The sequence below is a fragment of the Kogia breviceps genome, chromosome 19 (assembly GCF_026419965.1).
Source record: "Kogia breviceps isolate mKogBre1 chromosome 19, mKogBre1 haplotype 1, whole genome shotgun sequence".
NCBI classification, from domain to species: Eukaryota; Metazoa; Chordata; class Mammalia; order Artiodactyla; family Physeteridae; genus Kogia; species Kogia breviceps.
Genome location: NC_081328.1, coordinates 47,407,753 through 47,424,627, shown reverse-complemented (window position 1 = coordinate 47,424,627; position 16,875 = coordinate 47,407,753). Strand labels below are relative to the sequence as shown.

The 16,875-nt window shown below is 56.5% G+C and overlaps 1 protein-coding gene across 28 annotated transcripts in view; it reads left to right on the top strand.

Annotated features, from left to right (window-relative positions):
* ENDOV (endonuclease V) overlaps window positions 1-16,875 on the top strand; it is a 102,605-nt gene that overhangs the window by 22,718 nt on the left and 63,012 nt on the right. For 8 of the 28 annotated variants that reach the window (XM_067021430.1, XM_067021429.1, XM_067021427.1 and 5 more), the window contains 2 exons: window positions 9,687-9,799; window positions 10,593-10,865. The exons of 5 other annotated variants lie outside the window; for them this stretch is intronic. In XM_067021430.1, the coding sequence (XP_066877531.1) occupies window positions 9,687-9,799; window positions 10,593-10,850 (371 nt within the window). In that variant the 3' untranslated portion in view covers window positions 10,851-10,865. Of the gene's footprint in view, window positions 1-72; window positions 153-2,734; window positions 2,931-9,686; window positions 9,968-10,592; window positions 10,866-15,089; window positions 15,453-16,875 lie in introns of those variants that run through there. 15 more of the 28 variants (XR_010838216.1, XR_010838214.1, XR_010838213.1 and 12 more) reach the window with 6 other exon arrangements.

The window sequence follows — 16,875 nt, the reverse complement described above, 5'->3', positions numbered from 1 at the left end:
GCCAGCTGGCTCTGTGCTTATCTTTGCTGGGAAGGGTTTTGATTACTGATTCACTCTCTTTATTTGTTATAGGTCTATGAAGATTTTCTATTTCTTCTTCAATCAGCTGGTAGTTTGTGTGTTTCTAGAAATTTGTCCATTTCATCCAGATTATCTAATGTGTTGGCCTACAATTATTTGTGATATTTTCTTTCTATTTCTATAAAGTTGGTAGTAGTGTCTCCACTTTGCTTATTGACTTTAGTGGGTTAGTCTGGCTGTGAGTGGTTTTTCTAAGGAGCCCTCTCCCCACCCCCAAGATGCCACTGTTAGTGCCCCTGGCTTGAGTGGGGAGTGGGAAGGCAGAGTCCCCTGCAAGATTCAGAGGGTCAAGACTCAACCTACCTCTGCTTTCAAGGGTTTCCAGCTCTTCCCACAAGCCCCAAAGGGTGTAAATCCCACCCCATCAGAAACTAATAATGGCCCAAATAAATCCTGGGCCTGACCTCAGCGGGGGAGTAGGGTTCCAGGAGAACCAGTTGGAGGATAGCAGAGACGTTGTATAACCCTGGGTGGGCTGAGTGGGGGGGTTAAGCCTGGCATGGAAGGCTTGTGGGCAGAGGTGGGGGCGTCTGAACCTTAAAGGGACGAGAGTTTCAGCTACAGCCTGGTGGAAGAGAATCTGCAGCAGTGGGCAGTGCCATTGGCCCCTTGGCCCTGTCTACTGGCTACACCAAGGCTGTATCAGAGATAAGATGAAGAGGTGGAGCATGTCAGCAGCTTGCTGGGACCCCTGGCTCACCCCAGGGTGGTGGGTGTGGCTATAGCCCTGAGCATCTCAGAGGGATGGACCATGCTGAGAGTTCATGTGGAGGGGTTGGGGAGGCTGGGGGAGTGCAGAAGCAACTAGAAGGGGCTGAGGTGGTGCCTGGGGACCTACTGGCTGGGGTCATTCATGGGAGAGTGGGAAAGCAGTGGGATTGGGAATGCGGAGGGGGCTTGGGGGTGGCATGTCCTGCCCACCTCTACCCCCCACCCCCAGAGGCTCTACCCTGCAGAAGGCTACACAGGAACCCTAAATGCAGTGGTGTCTGGGCTCCTTCTCACAGAACCTTAAAAATAGTGATATCCATCTTCGCAGATCACAGGCCACCCCCCACCCCGGAACCAAGAATAAATCTCGAAACACTCAATAATTCAAGTTGGATTCAAACAGATTTTTCTGTTAGCCTGGCAGCCTCTGTGCCCCTTCCCTGGGTCCCCAGGGACTGAGCCTGAGAGGCTCCCACGAGGTGGTGGGCTGGCCTGACCATTGCAGGTCACACCCAGGCCCCTCAGGACACCTGCCTCCGGGACCCCAGTCTTCCCACGCTCCCCTCACCTGGAGCAGTCAGGAATGGAGGACACCCAGGGCTGGGAGTCCTTTATGATCAGGTCAGGGAGGAGGCCCAGCCATGTTCCTAGCTGTCCCAAGGATACCTCCCTTGCCCCCCTACTTTCTGATCACAGGCGTTGGCCTGTTTGAGCTTGGGTCTGAGCCAGGCTTCTTGGCCCCTTTGACCACACCTCCCCTCCCCTCCTAGGTTCCTGGGGTCTCAACTCTCCAAGGCTCAAGGGCCAGCCTGGGCTCCAGGGGAGCAAATCCCCCCCACTTAGGCCCTAGTCACTGGTGCACACACACCCCTCAGGGTCTGCATTCCTGCCTCCTCCTGGAAGGGTCCCTAAAGGGGCTTCACCTGGGGCTCTGTGGCCCGGCGTGAACAGCTGGGGACAAGGAAGCAGGGCCAAGGTTCCTGCCCAAGGCCTCTGCATTTGCTGGGGGTGGGGGCGTCCTCATTGGCCTGGCCCACCCACTGCAGGTTTGGCCCAGCCCCAGCAGTTCCTGTTGCACTGCTCTGGCCAGGCCTGAGTGGAGTTTTACCAAATTATTAATTAAAGGCACAGGCATGCGGCAGCTCTGACATCCAAATGAATAACACACTGGGTAATTAGGAGAGGTGTCATGGAAATGATGGAGCGTGGCCCGCTATCCCCAATTCACCTCCCTGGGAAGCAGGAGCAACTTCTCCGTTTCCTAGCATGATGGGCGGCACTGGAGTCGGGGTAGGGAGTGCAGGCCAGAGGGGCCAGGGCACAGCTGTCGCTTGGGGACAGGGTTGGGTCCTTCCCAGTCTGGTTGTTCTCCACCCAACCGGGAGAAGACCTGGGAACAGGGCAGGGAAGGCGGGAGGTGGGCTAATGGAAGAAGGATGCGGTCCCAAGACAGATAGGCAAGCCGATCTGGAGCGACACAGAGAGAAAGAGAGATACTGGGGGAGACTGCTGGAGGCCCGTGGTGGGGCAGGGGAGGAAGGATCCAGACCCGACTCCCACACACGAGGGATCCTGCGCTGGAAGAGGAGACAGCTCCCTAGGCCCTTCCTTGGGGCTGCAGGGGCCTGATAGAGAGCTGGGAGTAGAGAGCAGGCTGGAGTAGTTTTGTCTTTTATTTACTTAAATTGCACTGGTGTTTTGGTGTTTGTTTTTTTTTAAATCAAGTTTATAAACGTACATAGTTTAAATAGTCAAATAGTTCTATAAGACTTGTCATGAAAACTCATTAGCTCCTTATTTACCTACCCCTCTCTTCTGACTTCCCCTGCTCAGAGGCAAAATTTTGTTTTTTTAATTTTCTTTGGTGTGGGGGTTTTTCATATTTACTTCTAAATAACATGCTAATGCTGCCTTTCTTTTTTTTCTTTTTCTGTTTTTTTAGATTTAGAAATTTTCCATTGACTTTCTGCCATGGAGGTTGAGAGTTTGTTCCCTCTCGCGTAGCCTCTCATACACTTTCCTTCCACCCGTCTTCTCATTTTCATTGAATCAGAATTCAACGTCTGCGTTATTCTTTCTTTGCATGTACTGTTCGTAGCTGAGTAATGAAAGGTAATTACATCTCCTTTTTTGTACAACCTCTTGTTTTTCCTGCACGTGATAATTGCCTCATGTTTTGGATTTGGTTTATATTCTGTGTATCCATTACTTATTCCCAAACCCTGCAATGGAAATATAAATCTCTTTTTGGTACATTCAGAGCATCAGGCCATCTTGAATTTATTTTTTTTCGGAGCCTGTGGTAGCCAGCTTCCAAGATGGCCTCCTGGGGCTGGTGTAGCCCTATGGCCACACTGAACCAGGTCCGTCTGTATGACCAATGGAGGTGCAAAAGTGAGGGTGTGTCATTTCTGATACTAGACCTAAAACACATTGGGACTTTTGTCTTGATGGTACCCCCTCCCTCTCTCTTCCCCCCTTATCATTCACTTTGAGAGAAGTCAGCTGCTGTGTTGTAAACTGCTCTGTGAATTCCACGTGGCAGAGAACTGAGCCCACCTACCAGTCACCATGTGAGGGAGCCATCTTGGAAGTGCACCCTCCAGCCCTGCCCAAGCCTTCAGATGCCCCTAGCCCTGGCTGTCATCTGACTGCAACCTCATGAGAGACCCTGGGACAGAACCAGCTAGCCAGTCTGCTTCCAGGTTCAGAAACTCTGAGATAATAGATCTTGGTTCTGGAATAATATTTTTATGCAACAAAACATGATTAATACAGAGCCACTCCTCCCATACCTACCTGTCTTGGTTACCTTGTATACCTGATTCACATCCATCACCAGAGACCTCTCTCCACCCTCATTTTGCTCCTGCCCCTTGTTATAATGGTATGCGTCATCTAGTGTCTTCTTGAGAACTATAACCCCACCCTAGACCCACCGTAGAAACTGGGGAGACCTTGGAAAGGGGCTTTTTTAAGTACCCAGAAGAGTCCTTGTTTCTAAGGCACAAGGACACCATGACATCTTTCAGGAGTCTGTCAGTAGCCTCAAGATGAGCCACATTGTCCTGTGTCTCCCAGGTGGGTGGGAAATCTGTTCCCTTCTCTGGGCCTGCGGTGCTGTGTGGGGTAAGGCCACCGCTGTCCACGGTGCTGAACTCAACGCCGTCATGTTGGCCTCCGGTGCCAGCCCCAGATGCTGGGTGGCCTCGGCTCTAGCTTTCCTCCTCTTCCACCCAGATCCCCTCTGTCCAGGCCTCGCCTTTCTGCACTAGGCTGTCTTCCTGCTCAGGGCTCCTTCTCACTCTTGTAAGCAGACCCCACATGGGCTCTGCAGACAGACTTGAATCCTGAAGTAAGAGCCTGTAGGTGTTTGAGCTGAGAACTCTCCAGATTACATGTGACAGAAGCAAACTTAAACCACCTTAAGCAAATAATAGGGGCTTTTTAGTTCACTCCAGGGCAGAGCTGGCTGTGAGTGGCCTGGCTGCAACACATGTCTACCCTCTCCCTCTGTGCCATTCCCAGGGGGCCTCCCCTCTGGGTGCTGGATGGCTGGCGGCAGCCCCAGGCTTACTTTCTCCCCCGTGGTATTCCAGGCAAAGTGCAGCCTCTATCCTGAAGGCTCCATCGAAAGCCCCAGGCCCTGGGCTCTGGATGGACTGTGATCACTGCTTAATTTTATCACTGTGGCTGGAGGGGAGGGGGGACCATGTGTCCAGCCTGGAGCCAGGGAGCGGAGTCAGTCACAGCCCATCTCATGGAGGGGCGTTCCTCAGTGGACAGAGCACTGTCACCAGAAGAAGGCACACCTGGTTGGGGAAACAGGGGAGGGGACTCCAGGCTCCCTGAGGGTGCTCTGTTCCCAAGGCCCTAAGAAAGCACCGTCTCTTCCCAGCAGTGCCCCATCTTGTCTCTGGGCAATTCTCTTCCCATACCAGCAGGGAATGGCATGATTAAGGCTCCATTATTAACTTGCCAATCTTGTTTCTGGGGCACAGATGCTGACGGCTTAGGGGACCCAGTTGGCATATAACGAGGTCTCTGTGACATTACTTGGGTGTCAATTAACTATCTAGAGAAATGTCAAGCGGGATCTGTCATGCTGGTGGTGAGGGACAGCCAGTTAACCCGGAGTGGTTAATCCAATCCACGCAATCGCCTGCCTCAGTCTCCGGCAGGGCTGGGAATGAGGAGAAAGGCCTAGGGTGTGGGGTAGGTGGGGCCTGGCCTCCATCTCCCTGGGACACACTTCTGCAGTCACACTGGGGTGCTCAGCATATGGCTCTTGCCTTGCAGCCTGACCCTGTCCATTCTTTCATTCATTCCACAGCCACCTGCTGGGTCAGGCCTGAACTGGTCACTGCTGGTCAGGGGGGGGACAGTGCTGGGGAAGGACAAATGTGCAGACAGGTGTCCATGACTTGCGTGGTCTCCACAGGATCCAACATGGATAAGAGTATCCTCAGGGAAGGGTAAACTCTAAAGGGGTGAGGGCAGGGCAGGGAGATGAAGGAGGAGTGGCCAGGTCCCGGATGGCAGTCAGGTGGAGGGCACCCAGGACAGCACAGACACAGAACAGTACCCCGGCCCCAGTGCTCGGAGCCTTTTGACAATCAACTGGCAGACCTGAGCACAGTCCAGCTACCTGACTCTGAGCCATAAGACTTGGAGGCAGTTTCTTCAAACTTTTCTAAGCCTGTTTTCTCACCTGTAAAATGGGGCTAAAAATCCCCAGTTCCCAGGAGTGTTGTGAGAGTGAAGGGGGCCCTGTGTAGCCACGCCTGGCCCAGCACAGCTGCTGGCTGAATTTGGATCCCCCTCCTCCTCCCTGCAGGTCAAGCCTTGGTCCCCAGCTCACTAGTGGGAGGCTCGGATGGCGCACGTGCTGGGGAGAGGCACGGGATGAGGCGTGCAGCCTGGGAGGAGACGGGCATCCCGGAGGGGGTTGTGTGGGCTGGCCAGCGGGCCCACGGGCAGACACAAAGCTGAGGGGCAGGGTTCAGGGACTCCGGCTACCCCACACGGTCACACCATGCCATTTGGGTTTTGCTTGTTTTCAGGAAAGCACACTGGTCATCTGGAGGTGGGTCCCTCTGGTGAGGACCAGTGACCATGCTCTGATCCCACCCTCTTCCCATGCCTCTGCCTGCACCATCCACCCACCTGGCCCGCCCCTCTGGTAGTGGTGACCCCCCCATCCCACCCTGTGGTAGCCCCCACCCCATGTCTGCTCGGCAGGTGATTGGCAGCTGCCACTTCCCAGCCCCCCAGCTACAGCGCCTCATGCTTATTCATGACACTGACATATGGCACCTCCGTGGGGGGGGGATCGGAGGGAGCTGCCAATTGTGAGAGTGCAGCGTGTCCCCATTCGAGCCCTGCTGAAGGAAAACAAACGCAAGATGTGAGGGGAGCAGAGGCGGCCTGGGGGCGTGCGTGTGTGTGCCTGTGCTTGCCTGCACCGCGGGGGCGCTGGGAGGAGGGGAGGAAAACAAAGGGTGAAGGTGGGGGAGAAAGGGAGGCTGCAGGGCTTGGAAGTGAGCTTTGGTTGTCATGGCTCCTGCCGTCTCAGTTAACCTGGTCCTCAGAGGCCAAGCTGTCCACCCCTCTGCCCCAGGCAGGCTGGCTCACACCAGCCTAAGGCCCCTTTCACCTCCCTCCCCCTCACCTCTCACATGGGACACTAGGCTAGAGGCCATGAACAAGATAAGGGCTCAGCAGCCAGCAGCCCCATTTGTAGATCATTGAAATGTTCTAATTCTTTCCAGAATCAGACAAATTTAGCTAATGTCAAGCCAGAGTCCATAGGGCTCCAGACTTAGCCAATTTATTTTCCTGTTTTTATTGAGGATGGAAAAATATGTGCACCGCCCCCCCAGCAGTTCCCCTCCCCCAGGCTGGGCTGGCCCTCCAGTGCTCTGCTGGCCACCCACGGGCTACAAATCTCTTTTTCTTGGCTGGGGAGGGCAGAGCAGAGACAAAGGCTGAGCTTTTGGGGTCCTCAGCCAGCCCCTCCTCCTGGACCCAGGGCTGGAGGCTGCTGCCATGGAAACGAGGCTCTTTGCCAAATGGCCACGTGCATCCTGGAAACAGTAGGTGAGTCCAGGAGCCAATGGGTCCAGGAACTGTGACCACCTCCCAGGAGGCCCAGCCCTGGGGTCCCTTGACCCTGCTCTGCCATCCATCTACCCTCTTTGGTTATAGGAACTCAGGAGAGAGAGAAGCTTGCTGAGGGAGCCTGGGATGAGGCTGGGGCCAAGACAGAGTGAGGAGCCCCATGAGGCCCAGCCGAGGGTCCCACACTTGTACAGGAGCTGGATGCTCTGAACCCTCTTCCACAAGCCTTCACATGCACTTTGTGCAGTGGCTGACCCTGTGGGGTCTGTCCATGGAGTCCACCATCCCCCTCACTTTAGGCCTTCCCCAGGGAGTCAGGGAGCCGTAGAAGCCTTTCCCCCAAGGGTGCAGCCTGCTAGAGAGCTGCCCATCCAGCACCTCCCTCCCAGGACACTCTGATTCCGGCCTCGGACACCCTGGTCCCCAGCCCTGGTAGGCTGTCTGGGTGGCCTGACCCCGTCCTGGCCCAGCCTTGGATGAGGGACCCCTGCCCCAGCCAAGTGTCACGTGAGCCCTGTGCCTGGCTGGCGTGCTCTCGACCAGCAGGCGCACGGCCGCTGCGCTTCAGGCACCGCTGTACATAGAGGCATCTGCTGTTCACTGTCTCCGGGCAGATGGGCTGCCAGTGAGCTAAGTGTGTGCGGGGGAAGGGGTGCCATAGGAACCCCTTCCCGCGGTAGCATGGGGGCGGGAGAGGCAGCCGCCTGCCTAGGGAGAGCGGGGAGCACACCAGGAGGGAGGGGCTAGGATCGCATGGGCTCCCCGTTTGGGGTGAGGCCTGTGGTGCTGGTTCCTGGGCAAGGAAATCCCAGCAGGACCGCCGAGGGGAAGGGAAGCCTGGAAGCACTGGCCGAGGCAGGGATCCCCCTGTCACCCCTGGCTGGGTGGCCTTGGGCAGGGTCCTTTCCTCTCAGGGCCTGAGGGAATGAGTTTGGATTGTCTTCAGGATGCCTTCCAGTTCTTAAACCCTGAGCTTCAGCAGGATGGGGGCATCCTGCCATCTGAGGGACCTCCTGTGTGGCAGGGGAGGGGGGGACGATACACCAGCAAAGTCTGCTGTGGCTCCTAGAGAGGTTAGGGTAGTGCTGTGTGTCAGGTGAGGTCACTCTGCTGATCACTCTGCAGAGTGGGACTCAGCGCCGGCTTTTACAGCCCTGCCCGGCCGCAGCGGGAACTGCGCAGTGTGGGTCCTGGCAGGTGATGGGGGCAGGATGCCAGCTGAGGTGGGAGCCCTGCCCTGATACAGACCTGGCTGCCCCAAAGCCCAGCCTGCTGGACCTGGACCTGGTGCCCATGAAGGGGGAGGTGCGGGGAAGTCGACAAGGAAACAGCCCAAGACCACCAACAGCTTCGGAAACGCACCCATGGGGCAGCAGGAGGGCCTGGGGCAGGGGTGGGGGAGGCCCACTGGGCAAACCCCAGAATCCTGCTCTGGGAAAACCTAAAGGCTCCTAATTCATAATGATGGTGAGCAGAGCCAGTGGGGCCTGGCTCAGCACCCCCTTGTGTGCCAGATGCCACCCTGAGCACTTGGCACCGTGGCCTTCAGTAATCGGCCCAGTAGTGGGGGAGGCAGCCATTACCCCACTAGACAGAGGTGGAGACTGAGGCTTCGAAAGATTACGTGGCTGGCGGAGGCCTGTGGGCTAGTGGGTGGCTGAGCTGGGAATGGAGCCCGAGGCCAGCTGGCTGCACAGCCTGACGGTCAGCTCGACCCCCTGGGCACCCTGCTGCTAGGTGCCTTGACCCTCCACAGCTCCAGAAGCCCAGGGGAGGGTGCCAGGTGCCTGGTGTCCCCTCCTCCTTCCTCCGTCCCTGGGAGGCCCCCACCCCACCCCTGCAGCCGCCTCCACCCGCCTGGCTGCAGTGACTCAGCTCAGCTGTTCCTCAGCCACTCTGTGTGCTGGTGCTTGCCTTTCTTCTTCTTTTCCAACATGTGACACTGCCATTGTGCTGTGGCACAGTGACTGCCTCTGCCCAGGATTGTCCGTGGTGGCCCCAGCTTGAGGTGGCCAAGGTGGCCAGATGGCCGGGCCTCACCCCCAGACTCTGATCATGGGCAGAGAGACTGTCACATCCAGAGCGGGCACAGTCCTCACCTTAGTTCCGCCTGACTTGGGCACAGTGCCAGGGGACACCTGTCCAAAGTCACCCTTTGCAGCTGCCTCAAGGACCTGTGTCCTTGACGTTGTAGGTTGGGCATCAAGAGGCCAGAAACCCTTCTAGGGAGGGTGACCCGGAGGGGATGGCCAGAGCCCCACTTTTCAAGAAAGGGATAAGAAATGGAGAGATGTGTCCTGGAGAAGACTGGGGCAGGGGCATTGCCCATTGCCAAGGCGGGGGGTTGGGGGGTGAGTTACATGAAGAAGGAAAGGCTTTCCCTCAATGAAGGAAGACTCCCTGATACTTGGGACTGTCAGTGGAATTCGCTGTTTTGTTAGGTGGTGAACTCCCTGTTCCTAGGAAGATTGAAGCTGTGACATGGACAGGATTCTTCATGGGGTTGAGCCCATTGTGGTGGAGTTGGTGGGAAGAGCATTAAAAGCTGGAGTTAGACGTTTGGGGTTTGAGTCTCCCGTTTGTGTAAACTCAGGCAAGTCATTAAACCTCTCAGAGCCTCAGTCTCCTCTTCTGTAAAATGGGATTAGTACCTCCTTCACAGGCAGTAGTGAGGATCCGAGGAGACAGTGTAGGATAAAGGGCAGTGTAAACTGCAGAGTGCACACAGACATTTTTATATTCTGGTTCTGACCCATGCATCTTGCATCTTGAAGGTTCTCCATCTCTGAGAGCATTTTCTGCCAAGGATGGGAATGAGCCCCATCAGAAGAAATGGCCCAAACTCCAACAGAGAATTTGGGGAAGAGGAAAGGAAGCGCTTTGGGAGGTAGGAAGTCAAAAGATGAAGGGATTGTGGGACCCACCCTTCCCCGTGGGCAGGAGGGGCAGGGCAGCTTCTCCTGCCTCCTGGACTTGGAGATCTTGGGGCTCTGAGGAGCAGGGGGGCCTGGGAGCCCTCAAGGAGATGGGGTGTTCATGATGCCCGGCCTTGGGGAAAAGACAGTGATGGGGATACGGGAGGTGGTGGGAAGCTCTGTCTAGGCAGCCACAAACTGACTTGGGGTTTGAGTAGCAAAAGGAGATTCGACAGCCCCATGGATGCTGGGCTCGGGCAGCTGGTTTCTCCTGCCCGAATATCCCTTTCCACCTCACCTCTTCCTCTTCTCCCTTGCCGCCTTCTCAGTGCCCGTTTCTCATGCCTCTTGGAGTGGTTGAATGGCTGGGGGCCCAAAGATGGAATCCTAGAATCTCAGAACGTGACCATACTTAGAATAGAGTCTTTGCAGATAGTTTCTGCAAAGTTCAGGATCTTGAGATGAGATCATCCTGGATTAGAGTGGGTCCTAAATCCAGTGTCAGGTGTCAGAAGAGAAAAGCAGAGGGAGATTTGAGACTTAGACCCAAGAGACAACCGTGTGAAGTTGGAGGCAAGAGACTGGAGTGGTGCGCCCACCAGCCAAGGAACACCAAAGATGGCCAGCAGCCACTGGAGGCTGGGAGAGAGGCCTGGGACGGTTTCTCCCTCAGAGCACAGCAGCTGCTGGGAGTTTGGGCTCTGTGAACTAAAAGGGGTTCTGGGGTGGCTGTTGCCTTGCTGGTGTTCTCTGACTCCCTTGCAGTTAGAGTGGGGGAATGTGACCTGGGCTCTGCCAACCAAGATTCACCTGAACAGACTGACTCAGAAGCAGCCAACACCAGAAAGCAGATACCCCCGCATCTCTTTTCTAGCAACAGTGGGGGTGGAAGGTCCTGGCTTCTGGGCAGCAGTGCCCTATCACGCGTGGGCTGCTGGGTCTGTGCCCAGTGGTGGAGGCCGTGTGGTTGGGGCCTTGCTCCTGGGCGTGTGGCCACTGAGCAGAAACTTCCTTTGCCATTAAGCTAGCCAGAGTGTGTCCTCCTGGTTCTAGGCGGTATAAGGGGTAAGGAGACCTCTGTCCATAGGGCAGGGAGGTCATACCCCAGAGAGAAGCTCCTAGAAGCCCTTCTCCTGCTAATCCTGGCTGGATGAGAGCTGAACTCTGCCCCAGGGACTTGTGGGAGTGGAGCTGGCCAAGAGGTCCATGGGGATCAGGAGGAGGAAACACAGCCTGGGCTGGAAGCACCGTGGTCAGGACAAGGTGGCCCCCACTTTCCCCACAGCTTTTCCCTGGGCCTGGCACCCACTCTCCCCCCTCCATCCCTCCTCAGGGCCCCTGTCCTCCCTCCCTCTGTCCTCCTTCTCTCCCCTACACCCTTCTTGGAAATGAAGTCATCTAGAAAAATAATCAAAAAATAGAAAGGAAAAAAAAAGCTAAGAAAATGGGATTTTTTTCCCCTTCAAACATTTGGTAAGACACCTCCCACACGGATGAGTGTCCACCGGGGCCTGTTTTTGTCCGAGGGAGACTCGGGCTTGAACGCCTTGGGTGGTGTAAGCCAGGTGGGCCTCCCGACTCCCCACCATGGGGGTCCGTGCTGGGCCTCTTCCTGCAGACCGGCCAGGGTCAGCTCCTGAAGCCTGAGACCCCAGGTGATGCCTTCAGCAGAAGGCCCATGAGCCCCTGAGGCAGAGGCAGGGTGGGGAGAGAGGACAGGAGGGTTCAAGTTCAGGGGGGAATATTAGCTCCTAAGTGAGGTCTCTGCCTCCAGTCTCTCCCGTCTTCCCACCAGCCCACGCCTTGCCTTGCTGCAGAGTTCCCGTTTGTTTATTTATAATTTAAACTCAGCCTGCTTCTAAGAAAGCTCAAGGCATTTGCTAAAAAGCTGCTTCCGCGAGTTGGGTCGCGCGCGCTCCCTCAGCCTTGGGCTCAAAGTCCATGGACACTATCCCGTTGCTCAGCCTGGCTCCTAGGGCCCCCCGGCCCTGGCCCCCAAGGCAGCCTGTCCCACTACCCGGTGTGCACCCGGCTTTCAGATACACCCTTCCAGGGCAGCTTGCTGAGGTGACCGGGCCTGGGGTGCCCCCTCCCATCTTGGAACCGGCCCCTTCCTCCCTGGCCCCTGTGGAGGGATCTGGGGACGTCTGTACCTCTCTTCTGCCCCTCGGCCGTCTGTTCTGTCACAGTCACCTGGTACAGGCTGCTCCTTTTGCCCCCAGCTGGACTCGCCCTGCCCTTGAAGGGGTGTGACCGAGTCATGTCACTGTTGACAACGATGGATGATACGGTGGTGAAGGTGGGGGCTCCCCCCTGCATCTGGAATGGCATTAGGCCTGGGGTGCCATGTCTCTCGGGCATAGGTTCCCACGGTTGATGTAAAGGAAGGGAAGGGCCTGTGGGGGAAGGCTCGGCAGGGGAGAGGAGGGCAGGGGTCACCCTGATGGTTTCGTCTGAACCCCAGGTAGAAGCCAAAGATGGCATTTTCTCATTTCTTCAGGATCTAGTGACCAAGTGTGACTCCATCCACCAGGGAGGGGCAGGGCACCCACCACAGTGAGGACCCACATTGCTGTACTTGGCGTCCTCATTCCGAACTTCCCAGCCCAGCTGGGCCTCGGGACTTCTTGCTTCCTGCAGGAGGGTCACCTTGATCCTGGGTCTCCCTTCCCTCAACCTTGCATCTTAGGGCTCACTTTTCCATCTTGTGGCAAAACAAGCAAGCGTTGGCACTGCCCCGGCTCCTTCTCAGATCCGTGCCATCCCGGGCCAGATAGGGGGCTTATCAGGACAGTTGGCAAACAGCACTTCATTTCTCCAATCCCCAGTTCCTCCTCTGTAAGACGGAGCTAATGACGCCGACCTTAGCCCTGCAAACAAGATAAAGCCCACTGAGCACACATTTGCATCCTTCCCCTCTGAGAGCCTGTTTTCCCATCTGTAAAACGAAGCCCTCTCTCAGGCTGTAGACCCAACTCCTGTAGGGCAGGCTGGATGCCTCTGCCAGCTGTAGGGCACATCATGGGCAAGGGCCGGGGGCTGCCCTCCTCTCCTACTGTTTGCGGGTTCAAGATCCCAGTGGCCTGGCATCATCAGTTGTAGCCAGTGTCTCTCCCTCCCTCCCTCCCTCAGCCTGAGCGGACACTGCCTGGCAGAAGGATCCCTGACAAGGAGGGCCCTCAGGGGTTGCCCTCAGTAAGCCTCAGTGGAAAGGGCAATGCCAGGTGGGCCATGCCAGGAATGCTCGGTCACTTGGCGATCACAGTAGAGTACGGCTTTCCCCTGGTTCCGGCTCTCCTCCTTGCCTCTGCGTTCCATGGGGCCACAGATGCCCTGGCTGCGGGGGCTGAGGCAGACCAGATGTCCATTCCAGGCCACCATACCCCATGCCAGAAGGACAGTGCAGCATGGCCCCGTGCTGACACAGCCCTGGAACCCTAGACTTTGGAGCTGAGAGGGCGGCAGGAGCAGGAGGGCGGGTGGAGAGGAGCCAGGTGGCTCCTCTCCTGAAGGAAACGCCTTTGAGCCACAGACCGGCCCAGGAGCATCTGGCTGCTGGGTTGGCCTGTGCCCTGCTCCCCACAAGGCTGGCAGCATATGGCTGCCCTGGCTCACCCAAGCCACACACCATGCAAAGAGCTTCTCTCCCAGTGCCCACACCCACAGAGAAGCCAGTTGTCTGGACACTTGGATGCAATTCTGGGCAGCCCTGGATGCTTGTCTGGCTTCCCGCTTGAGAAGCAGCATTGGGCCCTGGGAAGAGCACAGCCTTCTCAGCCACAAAGAGCTGGATCCCAGGAATCGCATCAGCACAGAGTAGACAACTAGTGATTGTCGTCCACAGTGCACACTTCACACCAGAAAGGCCTCCGGGGACCACCAGGAGGAATTCCAGACGCCCCACTCTGGACACTGAGCCCACCCTCCTTACACTGTGCCTCACACGCCCGGCCTCAGCACTGCCCTCTGCATGGTGGTAATCACTCTCCTCTGTCCCTCCCACCAGACTGAGAGCCTTGAGGGCAGCACCAGACTTTCTCACCCAGTTCAGCACCCAGCAGAGTGCCAGACAAGTGGGAGGGGCTGCCGGCACCAGCCAGTGACATCTGGAGCCCAGAGGATTCTGAGCTGAGGATGACGGTGTTTGGAGGATAGGGCTCCCTGAGACACATTGGGCCTCCCGCAGGAATGGGAGGCTACTCTGGGAGTGAGCTATTGAAAGTAAGGCACTTGGCATGTGGGCAGTCAGCCAGTCCTGGCCGGTTCCCCTTCCAGAGAGGGTGATCCAAGGGATTCACCACCCTTCTTGGGAAGGAAAAGAAGACCCCTCTTCCACCTGCTCTGGTCTAACAAGACAAACTATTGGCCATGGAGCTTTCAGACAACATACAAGTACATTATCAATTCTGTTGGATGGTGATAAGACCTACGGAGAAAAATCAGGGCAGGGAGTAGTATGGGGACTGTGGGGTGTAACTTTAAGTGGGTCACTTCACTAAAGAGGCGAGCATCCTGCTAACGTCTTGGGGAGGCGTGTCCCAGGCAGAAGGACCAGCAAGTCCAAAGGTGGGGTGGGGAGAGCGGCGTGGTATGGAGCAAGGTCAGTCAAGAGTCAGGCAGTCAGCGAGGCTGAAGTGGCGGAGCAGGGAGGGGGTGGCAAACGGGACAGGGCCTTGACTCTCTTGAGGAAGCAGGGCACCACAAGATGACACGGACTGAAGGGCGGAGCTGGGAGACCCGGCGAGAGGTTGGGCAGTATTCTAGGCGACTAAAGGTGGCCCCGACCAGGGTGGTCGCAGCGGAGGAGGGAGAAGGTTCCTGTTCTGGGCACATTTCGGTGGCACAGCCAGCAGGGTCGGCTACCACGCGGTACGCGGGAGCAGAGTCCAGGTGGCAGCCTAGGCCGGAAGCCCTGCCCCACGCTCCCTTGGCCCGCGCCGACCGGAAGCCGCGAGGCCGAGCTCTCGCGGGATCACCTCCCAGGCCCCGCCTCCGCGCTCCGCCAATCGCCGTGCGCCTGAGGGCGTTGCCGTGGCAACCCCGACCGGCGTCTGGGTCCCGAGGTTCTGTCCCAGAGTGTGGCCTCCGGGCCTCGATACCCAGGTCTACGTGTGGTCTGGGTCCCGCCGTTCCCGCGCTCGGGGTCACGGGCGTCCTCTTCCCCAGGGCGCCCTCTCAGGAGGGTTCGGGGACAGGAGACCGCAGAAAGCCCAGTCGACCCTTTTAACGTTGTCGAACATTTTACACCCACTGTCCCGATAGCTGAGGAGCCAAGGCTGACACCCACGCCTCCCGGAGGGCTACCCCGCCTCCCTCGGACACCACCCACCCCGGAACATGCTCGCCGCCCCTTGCGCCCCCGTTTCCTCGCGGAGTAGCGGGTCGTAGGGAGAATGCCGCTAGGCTGCAGACTCTCTGAGGACGGGGACCCCGGCCCAACGCACCGATTGTCTAAGGAAGGAGGAATGAAAGCACGAGTATGAAGTAATGTGAACTTGAGAGGGAGTCGTTGTTTTAGGTTCACCCAGAAATCCAACTCAAAGGAAAGTTACTGCAACTGGGGAAGAGCACAGTTGGCTGGAGAATTTGGTTTAAATATAAATAAATAAAATTTGAATTACATAACCAACACATGTTTGGTGTAAAACACGAAAGTATAAAAATCCTTGATCCCATCGCAAGATAAACCACTGTTGACACTTCAGAATATTTTCTTTTAGTCTTTTTTTCTCAATATATTGCATACACATTTTTTCAGATAAAATTTATGCATGTGCTGCAGTGCCCCATGGACCCTTATGTGTGAATGGGAATGGAGGCTCCTGATGTGAGTGAAGGGTTTTCCCTCCCCAGTATCCCAGTTTCTCCCCCAACACACACACAACACTCAAGAGCACACACGTGCACTGATGCAGCTGATACCAGTGTAGCTTCTAGTTCCCAGAACCCCACCTTCCAAATGCAGAGGGGGTCCTGGGGTGACAGCAAGCTCTCCATGCTCCATGTTTGTTTCTGTAGTCCCAAGTCCTCTCCACCTGCTTTTAGGTTAGGGGCGCTGCGGTGGGAGACTGGGTCAAGATGAGGCTTGAGGAACCCACCAATCCAGGTGAGGGAGGGAAATTCAAGCAAGCAGGCCTAACAGAGGGCTCCACCTTCCAGGCGGGAGAGGGTCCTGGGAGAAATAGAAGCAGCCAGGTCAGATGGGGAGGCAGCAAGGGGCCCAATACACCTTGCCTCTGCCCTCCCTGGGGACCACTGGGCATGCTGTTGGACCAATAACCAAAGGAGGAACACACACACACACACACACACACACACACACACACACACACAACACACGGTTTCACCAGACAAGGGGACATGTTGTAGCCTGACACCTTGGAAGAAGCCTCCCCGCTAGCCCACCCTCCCGGGCATAAGTTGGAAGCAATGTGTATATGCACTGGGGCAGGGGAGGCAGATACACCTCCTCATCTGAGCTCGCTTCCTAGCCTGGGGGCCAGTTATTCACAAGTCTGACCCCTTAGCCCTCCTGGCTGAGCACACACAGGGTCATGGGAATGACATCACCATCCATCCAGACAGAAACATCAGACATCTATGTAGAACCTTATGTCCTTGGCTCTTTGGTACCTGCAGGTGTGGATTGATTTTGTCTTTTCCACAAACTTCTTTTTTTTTTTCCTTTGGCCACTCTTTAGTTCCCTGACTAGGGATTGACCCAGGCCCTCGACAGTGAAAGCATGGAGTCTTAACCGATGGACCGCCAGGGAATTCCCTCCACAAACTCTGTCTTAAAGGGTGTCTTGAATGTGGTGGCCCCTCTGCTCAGAAAGGGGGTGGGTAGGCGCCTCTGCACTGTCCACTAGAATGCTTGCCTCCCTGGCTGCCTAGAGCTGATGCAAACAGCCCTGTGTTGCGCACTGGCAGCTGAATTCTTATCTCAGAAGCCCCTTAGAAAGTGGTTCTGGGACACAAAGGCCATCTGTGTGCTCTCATCCTCCCTCCTTCCTGCGCTGGAGGCAGAAGGAGCGACCTCCCCCACCAA